Raw genomic sequence first — 15,545 nt, 5'->3', positions numbered from 1 at the left:
TCAAAGTCTAGTGAAAGAATGGGAAGTATGATATTGTTTAAAGATGGTTTCAGTTAAAGAAAAGAAAGAAAAGAAAAGTCTAGCAAAATGCTTATATGTCTTAAGAATAAGAAGAAAAGAGAACCATAGCAAATAAGTAAGAATCTCCCATTCCACTAGAAAGATCAAATAAGAAACCTCTCCTAAGACTTTAAAATCAAAAGAGAAAAGGGTGAAAGAGAAGAGAAGAAGTTAAAGGGTAGCACTAGGATCAATTGTGTTTAGATTGATAGGATAAACACTTTGGGTGCCTTTGGGTAGACAAGGTTTTGTTCTTGTATGTGTCTAAGTGTTCTCACCTTTAGCATTCTTCTAAAGCTCAATCCATTTTTTATGAGAGAACCTTGATATTGATAAACCTCACTCTAAAGAGAGGCCATCATTGTCTCTAAACCTTTTACTGCCAAGCCAAATGAGTTTAAGCATTGCATATAATTGATTCATGTTCTTGATTAATGAATGTTAAAGGAATGCTTGATTTGAATGCATGTGGACATCTAAAGCTCAAATCAGTAAAGGTTGTGATATGCTTGTCTAAAATCTTTAAGTACAGCTCATTCAACTTGCATCATAGTACTAGTAACTTGGACATTGATTCTAGATGGTCTATTTGCAAGCTTTAGGAGCTGAGATCCCACTTTCAAACCTCACCTACCTTCTTATGTCTTGTTCATTTGCTTGAGGGCAAGCAAAGACTAAGTTTGGGGGTGTTGATGTTCATATATTTTACCCTGTTTTCCCTTAATATATTCACATCTTTTGCATCTTTTGCTATCCATTTTGACCATTATTGCATAGCTTTAGGACTGTTCTTGCATTAGAGTTTAGTTGCATTGCATTTGCATCTTTTCATGCATAAACAGGTGATTTTGGAGCTTAAGGAGCATGGAAGCAATGCTGAGGAGAAGTGAAGCAATCATGAGGAGAAAGCAAGAGAGCTAAGGCTGAAGAACCAAGGTCCGGAGTCCAACTCGACTGCCCACTCGACCAGACACTCGACCGTGTGCTGAGAGGGACTCGACCGAGTGGGAGGAGCACAAGAGGAGCCAACTCGACCGGTCACTCGACCGAGCACCAGGTCGAGTTGGTCGAGCCGCCTGGCTATTTTGTCTTTTAGCGTTTTTAGGGCTTCCACTACATTTTCTATATAAGGGCTTGTACCTGCAGCCACCAAAAGAGTCCAGCTTTTTAGAGAGTCAAAAACCTAGTTTTTACCTTTTTTAGAATTATTCCTTTTGCACTTTTATTTTCTTAGATCTTGTACTTCTTTTAAAAGGAGAAAAAGACTAAATTCTTCAATATTGTTGGTTTCATAACTTTCTTAATATTGAGAATTTGAGTTTGGTTCTTTCTTCAATATTGTAGATCTTTGATTTATCTTTCTAATGATGCAAGTTTCAGTATTTTCTGGGTTTATGACTTTGTTGTTCATCATGTGTTCTTGTGAGTAGTTGCTTAGGATCTTGAGGATGGGTTAGGCTGGATTGTGTTTGAGGTTTGTTTGATTTGGTCAAGCTTGATTGTTGTAGATCTCTTCTAGGCTAGATGTTCTTAATGCTGATCCTATATCTGAGAGGGTAGGATCTGATTTCAAGCCTCTTAGCATCACACCAATGTCTAAGGAGCATAGATAAGGCTAGATCTAGAGACTATCATTAGGCTTGCTAAGAGATTAGAAGTCTTGTTTGATTTTTGACATATTGCTTAATGCCTGCTTGTGTAGATTCTTTACTTTGTGAGAACAAGTCTAGAGATGCATGAGTTTGATTGTTTCTTGCCATGAGAGTGGATTAAACATGTCTTAGAAATATATGTCTAGAGATTAGCTCAAGTTGTTTGAGATTTGTTGACCAAGTTAGATGACCTCAATCATAGTCCAGCCCATGAATCCCTCCTCAAGACCTTCCTTGTTTATTGATTTCTTAGCTTAAATCCTGTTGTTTGATCGTTGTTTGATTAGTTTTGGTATTGCTCTGTTTTTCTTGTATTGCTCTGTTTTGCGTATTTGTCCAGCTCAACCGTGCACTCGATCAGCACTCGATCGAGTGCTTGCTCGAGTTCCAACCCAGAACTTGTGTTTATGCTTTGTAGTTGTCCTGTCTTATCTCTTGTCTCATTCTAGTTGCATTTCTGTTGCATTTACTTAGTGTCCTGTTCATTACTTGCCTTGCATTACTTGCATTATCATAGTTCTATTTCTGTTCTTGGTTCATCATAGTTTTGATTAGTCTGTTCTCTTTACATTTGGCATCTATCTTAGTAGTTTTTACTTTCTTCACTTTACATTCTGCAATAGGATTGTTAGTGACAAACAACCTTTACATCTGGCTTGACTTAGACTCATATGCACATCTTGATTGTTCACAAACACTCAAATTGGATTGACACCTCTTATACTACAATTGCATAAGGGGAATTGAAACACCCTGCCATCCATTCATTCATAAGTCATCATTCCATACATCATTCACCACCACACCACAAAAATAGTCAGTTTCATTGATCAAAGTATCAAGCTCAAATACAAGAGTTTAAGGCACAACGAGTCAATTTAGGAACCCTAGCAATGCTTTGGAATTGAGTCGTGCGGCTATGTTTTGGGTCTCTTGTTTTGGCTTCGATTTCCTCCTCTATCATGTCGAAATCGCTCACTATTTATAGGGAAGTCTCTTTACCCTAATCCTCATGAGATTTGGGTTTGAGTAACCGCTTCTTCATGAGATAAGGTCGTTCCGAATATTCTCTCCACAAGATCGAGTCAAATATTTTCTTGATAGAGTCGTAGCAATTCAGAGTCGGTCACAAAGTCCAATTACAGCATGTATTGACTTGTTGTTTGTCGTTACAACCCGTATTGGCTCGTTAATTGTTGTGTCGGCCCGTATCGGCTCGATGTTTGCCGTTACGACCCATATTGGGTTGGTGCTTGTCGTTACGGCCCATATTGGCTTGATGCTTGTCGTTACGGCCCGTATTGGCTTGATGCTTACCGTTACGGCCGGTATTGACTCAATGTTTACCATTATGGTCGGTATTAACTCAATGTTCTAGAGAATGCATAATTCTCTATTATTTATAGAATATACAACAATTATAATAGAATTTATCTATTATAATTTATATGATTAAAATTATGCCCAACAGTTTGCCCCCCCACTCTCTATTTTCTTAGTAAGAATTTTGAGAGTAGTATGGACAAATGGTATTATTTTAATAAACCATAAATATAAAGCTAAATATTTTTATAAGTCATGACATACCTTTTAGATGTAGTCGTTTTCTCGCACTTGATTAATTCACTGCCTTCCATTAACGATGTCGTGATCCACATCGTGATCTTGTAGTTTTGGGACGATGTTTATCCCGTGGCAAGACCTGTGACAATGTTTGTCATCACCGGTTTATCAAGTTGACTGCGCATTGGCTTTATATTGACAATTTTGTCATAGCCAATTTAATGAATTGGTTCCACATTGACTCAACAATGACAATTTTGTCATAACCAATTTAGTGAATTGTCTTCCCATCGGCTCTGAAACGATATAGTTGTCTTAACCAATTTCTTGAATTGGCTACACACTGATCCCGCATTGGCTCCAATTGATCGGTATAGCCTTAGTCAATTATCACATTGGCTTCACATCGACTTTTAAAATGATAATGTTAGCGTAACCAAAATTACCTGAATTGGCTACAACTTGACTTCACATTGGCTCTAATTCTTTGAATCGGATACACGGTTGACTCAGTGTTGGTTTAAGTCGACATTTGGCCATATCCATTTTATCGAATTGGCCGCACTTTGGCCCCAAATTGGCTCTAAAACGCCAATGTGGTCTTAGCCAATTTCTTGAATTGGCTACACATTGACTCCGCATTGGTTCCTAAACGACAAAGTAGCCATAACAAATTTCTTGAATTGGCTTTACATTGATTTCACATTGGTTCAGAAACGACAGTGCAGCCATAACCAATTTCTTGAATTGGCTACACATTGATGCATCAACTATAAATAGACAATGTGGTTCCTAACCATGCATTGGCTTTAAATAGACAATGTGGTTCTTAACCAATTTTTTGAATTGGCTACACATTGACTCTACATTGGCCTCAAAATGAAAATGTTGTTCCTAACCAATTTCTTGAACTGGCTACACATTTACTATTTATTGGCTTTAAATAGACAATGTGGCTTTAACCAATTACATGAATTGGCTGCACACTCATTATGTATTTGTTTTGAATAGACAATGTGGCTTTAACCAATTTCTTGAATTGGCTACACATTGAGTCTACATTGACTTTAAAATGACAATGTGGTTTCTAACCAATTTTTTGAATTGGCTACACATTGACTCTACATTGGCTTTTAAATAACAATGTGATTCCTAACCAATTTCTTGAATTGGTTACACATTGGCTTTTACATAGACAATGTGATCCGTAACCAATTTCTTGAATTGGTTACACAATGAGTCTACATTGGCTTCAAAATAACAATGTGATTCCTACCAATTTCTTGAATTGGTTACACATCGAGTCTACATTGGCTTCAAAATAACAATGTGATTCCTAACCAATTTCTCGAATTGGCTACACATTGGCTCTGCATTGGTTTTTAAATAACAATGTGATTCCTAACCAATTTCTTGAATTGGTTACACATTGGCTTTTACATAGACGATGTGGTCTCTAACCAATTTCTTGAATTGATTACACATTGAGTCTACATTGGGTTCAAAATAACAATGTGATTCCTACCAATTTCTTGAATTGGCTAAACATTGACAAGTTTGCCACAATGCAGATATTGATGCCATGTTCGTGACATGATCCAGATTCGTGACCTTATAGCAAATTTATTGTTAGCAAGTGTTTTGCTGTCAAGTGTAGCATTTTGGACTTGACCATTAGGTGGATTCCAAATTTGTTACATTCCTATAGCGATGTCTCACTAATAGGCAGTTGTAGCGAATGTTTTACGTTCAGGTGATTACCCAGTTTTCACAGAGAGCCTATCGTTCACGTGTTCGTGTATCAATGACTTCAATGTGTAATGTGATGAACAACTTCAGGACCATGTCCTGCGTTGTAAGTCATGTTTATCTTGTATCGTGACAAGCTTCACACCGAATGATATGATTTTATTGTCTTGCAACATGATTTATAGCCCATGTTCATGACATGAGTTCCAAGTTTTGGTAGAGAACATCTTGAAGATTTGTGCATCAAGTGTCTCACCATAAGATTCTTGTTAACGAGTATTTCGTTGTCAAGTTTTTGCATTCAGTGATTCGTCACATAAATTTTGCTAGCGCTTGCTTCCTCAACTGGTTAGCAGCGACTAATATACTGAAAAATGCTTCCTCAATGGGTAATCATCCATAAATTTTTCAAGTCTGTCGATTCATTAGCATTGGTTCTCCACAGGTAAGTTTTTTTCTACTGATTTTGTCATCAACACATGGCTGATATCACCATGCCGTGAAAATCGAGACGCCGTTGACGACTTTGTCATTTTGACGATTTGCGCTCCTCACTTTCAGTTTTGCTTAAAATTTGATAAGGTTCCTCACCATTTCTTATGACGCTAGTGTATTCGCTTCGATGTCTTTGGTAAGGTTTATTATCCCGTGTCGATCTTTCGTTTCTCACTACGCGAGAGTCAAAATGTGATGAATGTCGATGTTAATACAATGTATTTTCTTCCCATTTTATTTGTGCCCATGCCCGCGAGAGCACATCCTCCATTGTTCTACATTGATACTTGGTTAGCTCCTTGTACAAGTCGCCATCTGGGAGTAAACCTCTCTTGAATGCCGATATGGCAGTAGACACGTTGCAACTTGGTATCGACACTTTATCCTTGTTGAATCGTCCCACGTAGGCACGTAATGACTCATCTCTCTTCTGTCGTCCCTCGTAAAGGTTTGGGCAAAAATAATCGATTCATTTAGAGACTACGGAAACAAGAAATAGATGTTGAATAGTCGTTCTTATTGATCAAAGTATCGAGTTCAAATACAAGAGTTTAAGGCACAACAAGTCAATTTAGGAACCCTAGCAATGCTTTGGAATTGAGTCGTGCGGCTATGTTTTGGATCTCTTGTTTTGGCTTCGATTTCCTCCTCTATCATGTCGAAATCGCTCACTATTTATAGGGAAGTCTCTTTACCCTAATCCTCATGAGATTTGGGTTTGAGTAACCGCTTCTTCATGAGATAAGGTCGTTCTGAATATTCTCTCCAAGAGATTGAGTCAAATATTTTCTTGATAGAGGTGTAGCAATTCAGAGTCGGTCACAAAGTCCAATTACAGCATTATTGACTCGTTGTTTGTCGTTACAGCCTGTATTGACTCGTTAATTGTTGTGTCAGCCCGTATCGGCTCGATGTTTGCCGCTACAGCCCATATTGGCTTGATGCTTGTCGTTACGGCCCATATTGGCTTGATGCTTGTCGTTACGGCCCGTATTGGCTTGATGTTTACCGTTACGGCCGGTATTAACTCAATATTTACCATTACAATCGGTATTAACTCAATATTCTAGATAATGCATGATTCTCTATAATTTATATGATTAAAATTATGCAACTTCTTCATAATTATAAGATGTTTCGGATATTCATTTTGTAACTTGTTACAAAAATGTTTTTAGATTTCTTATTATCTCTTCGAACCAGGAGACCATAATAAATTAGTGATCAAAGTTTGGATATTTAAATGCATGCAAAGGGTTCATCAACCGACATTTTGATTGGTTGTTAAGAAGTTGTAAATTTTACTGAGTTGTGTAGTCTTTTCAACTTATACTCCAAGGAAAGAGAGTGGGTGAGATGAGAGACCATCACTTGGTTGAAGAATATTTCTTTAATTTCCGCTTTTGTTGCGAAGTGTGTTTGCTTCTCATTACTTTTCTTTCATCAAAAAAGAGGGCAGTTGTATTTCTATATTTGGATTTTATAGAAATATATATTCGTAAACAAAAATATATGATTAATGTTAAATATTACCTACTTTATATATTGTTGTAATATATATGATTTATATACTATATATTTATTATATTCTTAAATAGCATGAATTTTATAAATTAACAAAATAGTCCATAATCTAAAGCCTAAAAGGTATAGATATTGAAGATTTAAACCCTAAACCCATTGCTCAATTATACCTATAAAATAATTTCTAGGTCAATCAAAGGCGCTCTATCATATCCATATTTTGTCATTACCCCAAACTTGGCAACATATTGGTTAGTTCTAATTTGATTCTCTTTGATATTTTCCCGATTAAACAAAAGATTTTGTAGATGTCATCTTTGAAATAAATGCCGAAGTATTTAGCTGCTGAAGTAGAACCACACCGTGTTCATACACTCTATAGAAATACAAATGTGAATTGTAATACTTCCATGAAAGAGACAACAATACGCTTTTATTCGTCTTTTGCTTAAATGATAGAAAATACATAACATTTTGATCATAAGGGAATCCTTGTTAAAGTCCAAAACTTCTTGTTTTCTTTATCAATATTTTTAGTTATATATGCTTGTAAATTCTTTTATGTAAGGAATCGTATATCCTTAAAATCGATTAATTTAAGTATCAATACTGATGTGAAAAGGGTAATATGTCATATTCATTATGGTTTATTTTTGTAGAAGGTTTAAAAGTGTACAACTCTTATCTAATGGAAAACATTCTCAATTTTGTTAAATAGGATGTTCTTATTTAGGGTTTATTCCTGAAATATGATCAGTCTCAATTTGCATAATTATTTGTCATTTTAGCTTGTGGTTATGCCTCTTAATGAAACCTAATTGCTAATTAGTGTAACAGTTCATCTTCTTTCTTCATTTGGTCCATACTGATCAAACCTACCCATATATAGGACAATATAGGTAATCAATCCATCTCAAAGCATTGTTCCATTCACGTGTATATCTAAATGTTATATAACTCATCATTGAAGCAAAACTCCTTCAATTGGTACGTTCCACGATTTTACATATTTGGGATAAACTGGTGCTTTGTTTCTTTGGTATAGTATTAAATATGTATACAATTTAATTGCAGATTTGCGACAACTGTAATAGAAAACACAAAACAAATTAAAACTGAAATCTACAACTTAAAAACTTACGATTACAAAAAAAAACAATCACGACAAAAACCAATAAAAAAACCGAGAATACATCGATTTAACGGTAAAACTGATGTTTCAAATAAAATTTATTTACATGCATATATATTTTTTTCAGATTTTAAACTCAATCAAGTCATATGTAAATTTTAAAATCTTTACAAAAATATAGAACGAGGTTAAAGTTCGATGTGAATCTAGTACGATATGATAGTTCCGAGGGGGAAATATGACGTCATATATGCTAACTAATATTAGTATATTTTTATGAACAAAATTTTGTTTTTGAATTATAGTTTCGTCAAATCTAAAAACCACCAAGGTTAACAGTAAGATTTAAACTATTAGTCCACAAAAAGCGATACGGATATTAAAATACGTGTTACAGTGTAATCATCGAAGCTTTCATAGCTCAGTTGGTTAGAGCACCCGTTTAGTAAGCGGGAGGTCTTGAGTTCAACTCTCAATGAAAGCAACGTATTAATTTTTTTTTCATTTTGGGTAATTGCGTACCGTATCCTTTTATTTCCAATATGTATAGAAACAGACCTTATACTTTAAAACGTTCAAACAGAACCCATACCTGTCCGAAAGCTTTTATTTTCATTTTTTAGTCTCTCTTCTTCTCATTTTACATCTCTCCTTCTTCTTTCGTCGCCGTCGCTACTGTTTCTCTTCTCGGTAAGTTCCTCTCCTCTCATTTTCGTTTTCTCCGACCAGGGTCGACCTGTAATCTCATTGCCTATGGTGAAATTGGTTCCTCTAAAAATTTCTTGATTCGGGCATGAAACGTGTTCGATGAAATGTCTCAGAGAGTGTTTTGGGGACTCATAACGAAAATACTTATCTCTTTGCTTTCTTTTCGTGATTTTGGATTGGATTGCGTTTCTAACGTTATTGTGATCTAGGGATCCTTTAAAGTTTTCATTTTTTTTTTTTTGGTTTTTCACCAAAAATGTAGAAACTGTACCCAGATTCTTCTGGAACTAATGCTGATGTCTTAGTTTCAGTAACGAAATTTCCTGTTTTTAGAAGCTAATGTTAAGTAAACGGAACCTAGTTTTGCGGAATCGTTGCTTAGAGTTGATAGCACTGACATAGAAACCTTAATTTTAAGATTCTCATAGTTTGCACATTCTCGTAATTGCAGAAGCTACTGTATTTTAACATCAAGTTTGTGGTTTAAATGTTTGTGCCTTTTCGTCAAATCTATCAGACTACAATGTGTGATTTTGTTAAGTTGATTCTTGTTTTGTTGTGTTTATTACTTTTAAGCTGGTATAGTGTCAAGGAAGATGGCTAGTGGTAGCCTGAAAAGCCTTATATCTTCAGCAGTGGGTCGAGGTGTGAACGAAGCGAGAGCCAGGATTTTCGGACATATGCTTAACCCAACGGGACAGAGATCTCCTCATAAGATATTAAGGAAGAAGCTTGTTGGTGACAAGGTTGCAGAATGGTATCCATATGACATTAAGAATGAGGATCCCAATGTCTTGGCTAGAGAAGAACAAGAGTACTTTCCTAAACCTCTTTTTTTGTTTTTGGTCTACCTTCCAATGAATTGCTTTGTTTATCATAGAAACCACTTGAAATCTCTGAATTAGATCAAGCTGTAACATGTTTCCACAAGCTTTAGTTCAACTGCAAATTGGGAGTTAGTGTAGGAACCATGAGAAAGAAACTCGATGTAGATATTATGAGTATTGTACTTAGATGACTGTGATTTGTGAAGGTTAAGAAGAGTCTTTTTCCTTGCGTCTCTGATGTAAACTGCAGCAAAGTAGCAATATGATCTTATTTGAGAAGGATAGTTTATGGATTGTACTTTCTAAACTTCACTTACACTTTGGTTTATTCCACTGGTAATGTTAATCATTGTTTTGCCATAATCTGTTGAGAGGCATTTTAACTTGAAGTTGTGTGTTGTTGTAGGCGGATATCAAAGCTTGAGATGTTGAAGCGTCGTAACAAAGTACCACCAAAGAAGGGTCACGGAAGACGTGCTGCGAAGCGTAACAAGTAGAAGTAATAACCATGGCTACAAAAAAAAAACATTGCACTTTTAGAATCAGACTCTTCTGGTTGGATCAGATAGAACTTATAAGTAAAAACTTATCCTACTCAAAAGTTTAAAAGCTGCATTGGTTTTCCAATAACGTTCAAACGTTACTATGTTGAGACACACAGTTGAAAGCTATTTGCTTCGCTTTTCTTACTGTTTTCCTTTAATCTTTAGACTTCGATAACCTTACTTCACCTATTAATGCGTTATTGAACAAAATATTAACTAAATCAATTTATTTATTTACTACTATTTGAGTATTTGATCATCTTTTTGTAAAAAGTGACAACATTTTGATAGAAATTTTGGTAAGAGTTGTTCTCTTTTTTGGGGGTGAAAGTGATAACATTCATTGAATGGGTTGGTGTAACCGGTCTGGTAATATCCACGTGTGTAAAATGCACAAACCCAAAACGACACCTTTTTGAAAACGATGACCAAAGACTTGAATTGTTCGATTACCACCTACTAAAAAGTTGAAAGATTCATCATCGTGTCAGGGGTGCCACTGTCTGTGAAAGAGAGAGAGATGGAGGAAGCTCTAAAGATTCAATCTTTGGTCATTTATCCGATCAAATCTTGCCGTGGGATCTCTGTTCCTCAGGCTACCGTAACTCATACTGGTAAAAATTCAAGAACAATCTTCTTCTCTCCCTTTGATTCCTGAGAAAGTATAAAAGCTCTTTTTTTTTTTAATAAATGGTATGATAGTTAATTTCTGAGATTTTGATCTGTTTATGTGAAGTTACAAGTTATGTGTTTTGATGATGGTAATAAAGGGTCTTGTTTGACTTGAGGCAAAGTGAATTTTTTTTTTGAGAGAGAGAGAGTGAACGAGGTTTCCGGTAGAATGAGAGTAAACAATAAAATTCTCTCTTTTTGTTTGTTGGTATGAACATTAGATTGTTCTCTCTCATTGTGATGAATATGATGATACATTTGATGATACTATAAAGTGTCTTGCTTGATTGGATGGAAAGTGATCAATTTTTCTGAGAAAGTGAAGGACTAAAATCTTCCCTTATTTGTTGGCATGAACACTGAAGTTTCAGTATGGGTGTGAATAATGAAATGTTTGACTATGAAGCTGTCTTAATGTGGATCTAATGAATATTGTGGAAACTGATGTAGGATTTCAATGGGACCGGTATTGGTTAGTTGTGAACTACAAAGGAAGAGCATACACTCAAAGAGTTGAGCCAAAGCTTGCTCTTGTCGAATCTGAGTTGCCTAAGGAAGCCTTCTTGGAAGATTGGGAGCCAACGAAGGACTCATTTTTGGGTGAGTGTCTGGCTAAACTACGAAAGTTATGTCTGAAATTTTGAGACTCGAGTTTATGTTCTTGATTATTCATTTTGCAGTATTAAATGCCCCTGGTATGAGTCCGTTAAAGATCCCGTTGACTAAGCCAAGCTCGGTGGCAGAAGGTGTGTCCATGTGGGAATGGTCTGGCTCTGCGTTTGATGAAGGAGAAGAAGTTGCTAAATGGTTTTCAGATTATCTCGGAAAACAAAGCCGTTTGGTTCGGTTTAAGAAAGGTTTTGATTTATATTTTTTTTTTGTGAATCTTTTCATTTCAAACATATTTGGATGCAGATCAGTGATCAAGTCTTTTGAAACTTATCTACAGACACTGAAACTAGACCTTCACCTCCTGAGTTTGCAGCAGGTTACTCTACAACATTTGCAGATATGTTCCCCTTTTTGTTTGCATCTCAGGTGAGCCAATACCCACAATTCCAATATCTGTTGATGAGAATACGCATTTGATGTTCTTTTTGCTTTTGGTCCTTAGGCTTCTCTAGACCAGTTGAATACACTTCTGCCAGAACCAGTGCCTATAAACCGTTTTAGACCCAAGTAAACTTTCATTCATCACGAATTCTTAATACCTTCAAGGATGGTTGTTTTGTTCATAATCCGTGGTTTGGTGTTTCTATGTAGCATTCTTGTTGATAATTGTGATCCTTTCGGTGAAGATCTTTGGGATGAAATCAAAATAAACGATTTAGTTTTCCAAGGAGTTAGGCTATGTAGCCGCTGCAAGGTGAATATGATGTGAAAGTAAAGTACACTCAGATTCTCAAGTTGAGGCTTTAACCATTTTGTTCTTTTAGGTACCAACTGTGAATCAAGAAACCGGGGTTCCTGGTGCAGCAGAACCAACTGAAACTCTGATGAAATTCAGATCAGACAATGTGTTAATGCCAGACAAGAAACCGCGTGGAAAGGTTAGATATAAGCTCTTACCTAGTTTTGAGAGAAACTTGTTGGATTCATAATGATGTTAAACCAATTTCAATAAAACTGATATCTTTCGGTTTTTTACGACAGGTTTTCTTTGGTAAGGAGATGGTTTGGAATTGGAACTTAACCAACACTGAAGACAAAGGCAAGAAGACAATCAAAGTTGGTGATACGATCTCTGTCATAAGGAAGATCCCTTCCAGAGCTGAAGCTGCTGTTTAAGTCAAAACATTTTGCTTTTCTTCTTCTTCTTCTGCTGTGTTGTGTTGTATCTCTAAATAAAGTATACAAAGATACTTTCTTTTTCATGTAACTTCCGAACTTCACTTGTTGTTGCATTCACCTTGTTAAAAGTGTGATTTTGTTTGGTTTGAATAAATTTAATTGAAAAAAATTGAGGTTTTCAGAGGACTTGGTTATAGAAATTGAGGTTGAAACTTATCTTTTTATCAAACCAGGAAAAAGGAGACAACATGTGCAATACTACAATACATTAGATTTTCATACTTAGAGATGTCTCATTTTTAACATTTCAACTTATCAGACTCCAAAAGTTGTTGAACAGCAACCAAATCAGGAAGCACAATAGCTCCAGCTTCAGTCCAGTCTTTAGCAGCTTCTGTCTTAAACCTATCAAGCAACAAAGCATGCATCCCTATACTCTTGGCCGGACCATAATCTTTGCGCATACTGTCTCCAATATGCAAAACCTCTTCAGGCGCAATATTATTCCCCGCTCTCTCTAGCGCAAGCTTGTAAATCCTCGGATCTGGTTTCTCTATCCCTTCAATTCCAGAGAACACACCAAAGTCCCACTCTGCCTGAAAAATGAATCAAATGGCAAAAACTGAGTCCAAGTTTTCAAGAACCAAAGAAATTCACAATGACTCCTCTTCACTACCTTGTTCAAACCTAAGGCAGGTAAGATAACTTCTTGATAACGGTACTCCGCATTGCTAACAAGTCCGACTATAAGCCCTTGACTTCGTGCCCATCTTAGAAACGGTCTCGAATCTTGAAACACAGAGTAAGGAGCAGCAGAGCCAAACGTCGAATAGATTCGCCTAAAAATCTTCTCAAATGTCTCCTCATCATACTCATATCCTGCCTAAATAAATCAAAAATCCCATAAACATTCTAAGTTTAAGTAACACACAATACACCAAATATAACAAAAGAATGATTTAAGAATCCAACACAAGTAAGTACCTTGACAAAGGAATCTCTAACACAAGTTTTCCACCAAACAATGTTTGGCATTTTGGCATGAAAACCGAAACAAGGATACTTTTGAGCCATATCTGTATAAGCTAGTTTAAAGCCTTCATGAACTCGTTTATAATCAGGACAAGGCAAACCAATAGCTTTAGCAGCCATACAATAGTAATCACCAAGCTCTCCTTTATATGCTATGAGCGTACCAGTAACATCTACTGTGATACACCTTAACTTCGATAAAAGCGACACCGCCATTTTTCAGATTCCTTTCTCTCACACCCCAAATCTGCACAACCAAAAAGATGATCAATTTGGTAACCAGATAGATACAGAGATACGAAATTGAGCTCCTTTTCGTCACCTACCAAAATCGAGAAAAAGGGATTAAATTTTTACAGATTCGAATTCAGGGGTTTTGGCTAAAAAGTGGTGATTTTTTGAATAAACCAACAAGACAAGAAATGGTGGAGTCCTCCAGGTAAAGTATCGATTTTTATTGTCCAAACAAGCGAGATCATATCAAATGTAGGGTCAGCAAAAAAAAAGATGGCTTTTTAGATAGAAACAAAGCAGAAAGCACGGAGATTTGGAAAAACACGTGAAGGAGAGAGACAGAGATTTGAAGTACTTAAGCTTTAGAATCGAAGAAAAATATCTCACATAGATGAAATCGCTATTGCTGCTAATCTTGGTGGTTTCTTCTTTGGGTTTTGCTTGCTTCTTAATAAGCTTTTGAAAGCTATAACACTGAAATGAGATCACCAAGACTAATCTTTTGTGTGATGATGATATATAGACACGAAACTGAACAGTAGAGAGATGCGTGTGATTTGTGATTTTGCGCACACAGAGAAAATTAGGCAGCTATTAGAATTCTTTTAGTCATAATTATTTTTTTACTTTCGTGTAAAAGATGTGTTTCTTGAGAAATCGGACACTCTTAAACACTTTAAAGGTAATTAATTATGCTATATTTGGAGAGCAAGTTTGAGGGTATTTAGGTCATTTTCACATAAGGAAAGAAAAAAAAGAAAAGAATAAACCCATTGGATTGGCAATGGCATGATAGTTGCCTGCTGTATTGTCCGAACCCAACAACGGTTTCAGGTTTTCGATATTTTTCTGTCTTTCTTTTGTCTTCCATTAATATTGAAAATTAATTTGTTAAGATAACAATAATAAAAAAAAGTTCATAGGCCAAGCTTTTTTTATTTTGTTTTTGATAATTATATTTAGGCCAAGCTTTTTTTATTTTGTTTTTGATAATTATATTTAGGCCAAGTAATAATTTAGCAGCATTTCGATTTTATTTGACTTTTTGACAATAACATGTAATACACTCTTTCGTTTGGTAGAGGTATCGATCCAAATAAGCCACCATGCTACAAAAACTAGAGAGTGATTGTTAGGTAGGAATGTTTGAATATGTGCTCAACAAATTCGTTCAACATTTATATACATAATTATTAGTCTATAATAGCTCTAAAATAACATTTTTATATATAACCTTTAGCATAATAAATCTAGCTAGTATTTAAAAGGGATACAATATAATGACTAGACTATATACAGTCAACAACAGAGATAAAGGAGCTTGGATCTATCTATTCAGTGGTGGGAAATAATGAGCAATGCTTGAAGTAGAACCATCACCTTTGCTTTTACTGGTGCTAAGCCGCTTATTAGGGTGTAGGAAACTCCTGAGTTCTCGTTGAATCTCAACTGGTAATTCATTCAAAACTGATTGATCGATTTCATCGATCTTGTAGCCCCAATCTGCTTGTCTTCTCTCTTCTGATTCTTGATTCACTTCACTACTATGGCTGCTGTTACT

At 35.7% G+C, this 15,545-nt stretch overlaps 3 protein-coding genes and 1 non-coding gene across 7 annotated transcripts; 3 read left to right on the top strand and 1 right to left on the bottom strand.

Annotated features, from left to right (window-relative positions):
• On the top strand, positions 8,586-8,659 carry TRNAT-AGU. Its single transcript has one exon. It is a non-coding gene; the product is annotated as a tRNA-Thr (tRNA).
• Positions 8,759-10,395, top strand: LOC104724960. 2 transcript variants are annotated; one of them, XM_010443535.2, is made up of 3 exons: positions 8,759-8,865; positions 9,460-9,697; positions 10,117-10,395. In XM_010443535.2, exons 2-3 carry the CDS (start codon positions 9,480-9,482, stop codon positions 10,205-10,207), a joined length of 309 nt encoding a protein of 102 aa, XP_010441837.1. In that variant the 5' UTR covers positions 8,759-8,865; positions 9,460-9,479; the 3' UTR covers positions 10,208-10,395. The 2 variants fall into 2 exon arrangements, with proteins under 2 accessions (XP_010441837.1, XP_010441838.1); XM_010443536.2 differs by having other exon boundaries at positions 8,763-8,865; positions 9,469-9,697.
• Positions 10,679-12,895, top strand: LOC104724959 (mitochondrial amidoxime reducing component 2). The gene is made up of 8 exons (XM_010443534.2): positions 10,679-10,869; positions 11,378-11,527; positions 11,608-11,784; positions 11,877-11,965; positions 12,042-12,106; positions 12,191-12,293; positions 12,364-12,477; positions 12,581-12,895. Exons 1-8 carry the CDS (start codon positions 10,776-10,778, stop codon positions 12,713-12,715), a joined length of 927 nt encoding a protein of 308 aa, XP_010441836.1. The 5' UTR covers positions 10,679-10,775; the 3' UTR covers positions 12,716-12,895.
• Positions 12,919-14,639, bottom strand: LOC104724958 (haloacid dehalogenase-like hydrolase domain-containing protein 3). Of its 3 annotated transcripts, none has more exons than XM_010443531.2 (4): positions 14,372-14,639; positions 13,703-13,997; positions 13,395-13,601; positions 12,919-13,314 (listed from the first exon to the last, which is right to left on the bottom strand). In XM_010443531.2, the coding sequence occupies exons 2-4, from the start codon at positions 13,964-13,966 to the stop codon at positions 13,018-13,020; spliced, it is 768 nt and encodes a 255-aa protein (XP_010441833.1). In that variant the 5' UTR covers positions 13,967-13,997; positions 14,372-14,639; the 3' UTR covers positions 12,919-13,017. The 3 variants fall into 3 exon arrangements, with proteins under 3 accessions (XP_010441833.1, XP_010441835.1, XP_010441834.1); XM_010443533.2 differs by having other exon boundaries at positions 13,703-14,072; positions 14,372-14,626; XM_010443532.2 differs by lacking the exon at positions 14,372-14,639 and adding an exon at positions 14,077-14,360.

Source organism: Camelina sativa, chromosome 11 (assembly GCF_000633955.1).
Source record: "Camelina sativa cultivar DH55 chromosome 11, Cs, whole genome shotgun sequence".
In the NCBI taxonomy this organism is placed as follows: domain Eukaryota; kingdom Viridiplantae; phylum Streptophyta; class Magnoliopsida; order Brassicales; family Brassicaceae; genus Camelina; species Camelina sativa.
The sequence above is the reverse complement of the archived record's forward strand: the minus strand, read 5'-3'. Positions and strand labels throughout refer to the sequence as shown.

Bases quoted from the DNA above. Each gene is read 5' to 3' on its own strand.
- LOC104724960 (XM_010443535.2), top strand. From the start codon at position 9,480: ATGGCTAGTGGTAGCCTGAAAAGCCTTATATCTTCAGCAGTGGGTCGA. The intron at 9,698-10,116 runs GTACTTTCCTAA...GTGTTGTTGTAG, and splicing joins TTGGCTAGAGAAGAACAAGA to GCGGATATCAAAGCTTGAGA.
- LOC104724959 (XM_010443534.2), top strand. From the start codon at position 10,776: ATGGAGGAAGCTCTAAAGATTCAATCTTTGGTCATTTATCCGATCAAA. The intron at 11,528-11,607 runs GTGAGTGTCTGG...TTCATTTTGCAG, and splicing joins AACGAAGGACTCATTTTTGG to TATTAAATGCCCCTGGTATG. The intron at 12,294-12,363 runs GTGAATATGATG...TTGTTCTTTTAG, and splicing joins GGCTATGTAGCCGCTGCAAG to GTACCAACTGTGAATCAAGA.
- LOC104724958 (XM_010443531.2), bottom strand. From the start codon at position 13,966: ATGGCGGTGTCGCTTTTATCGAAGTTAAGGTGTATCACAGTAGATGTT. The intron at 13,602-13,702 runs GTACTTACTTGT...TGATTTATTTAG, and splicing joins TTAGAGATTCCTTTGTCAAG to GCAGGATATGAGTATGATGA. The intron at 13,315-13,394 runs GTAGTGAAGAGG...TTCATTTTTCAG, and splicing joins CTGCCTTAGGTTTGAACAAG to GCAGAGTGGGACTTTGGTGT.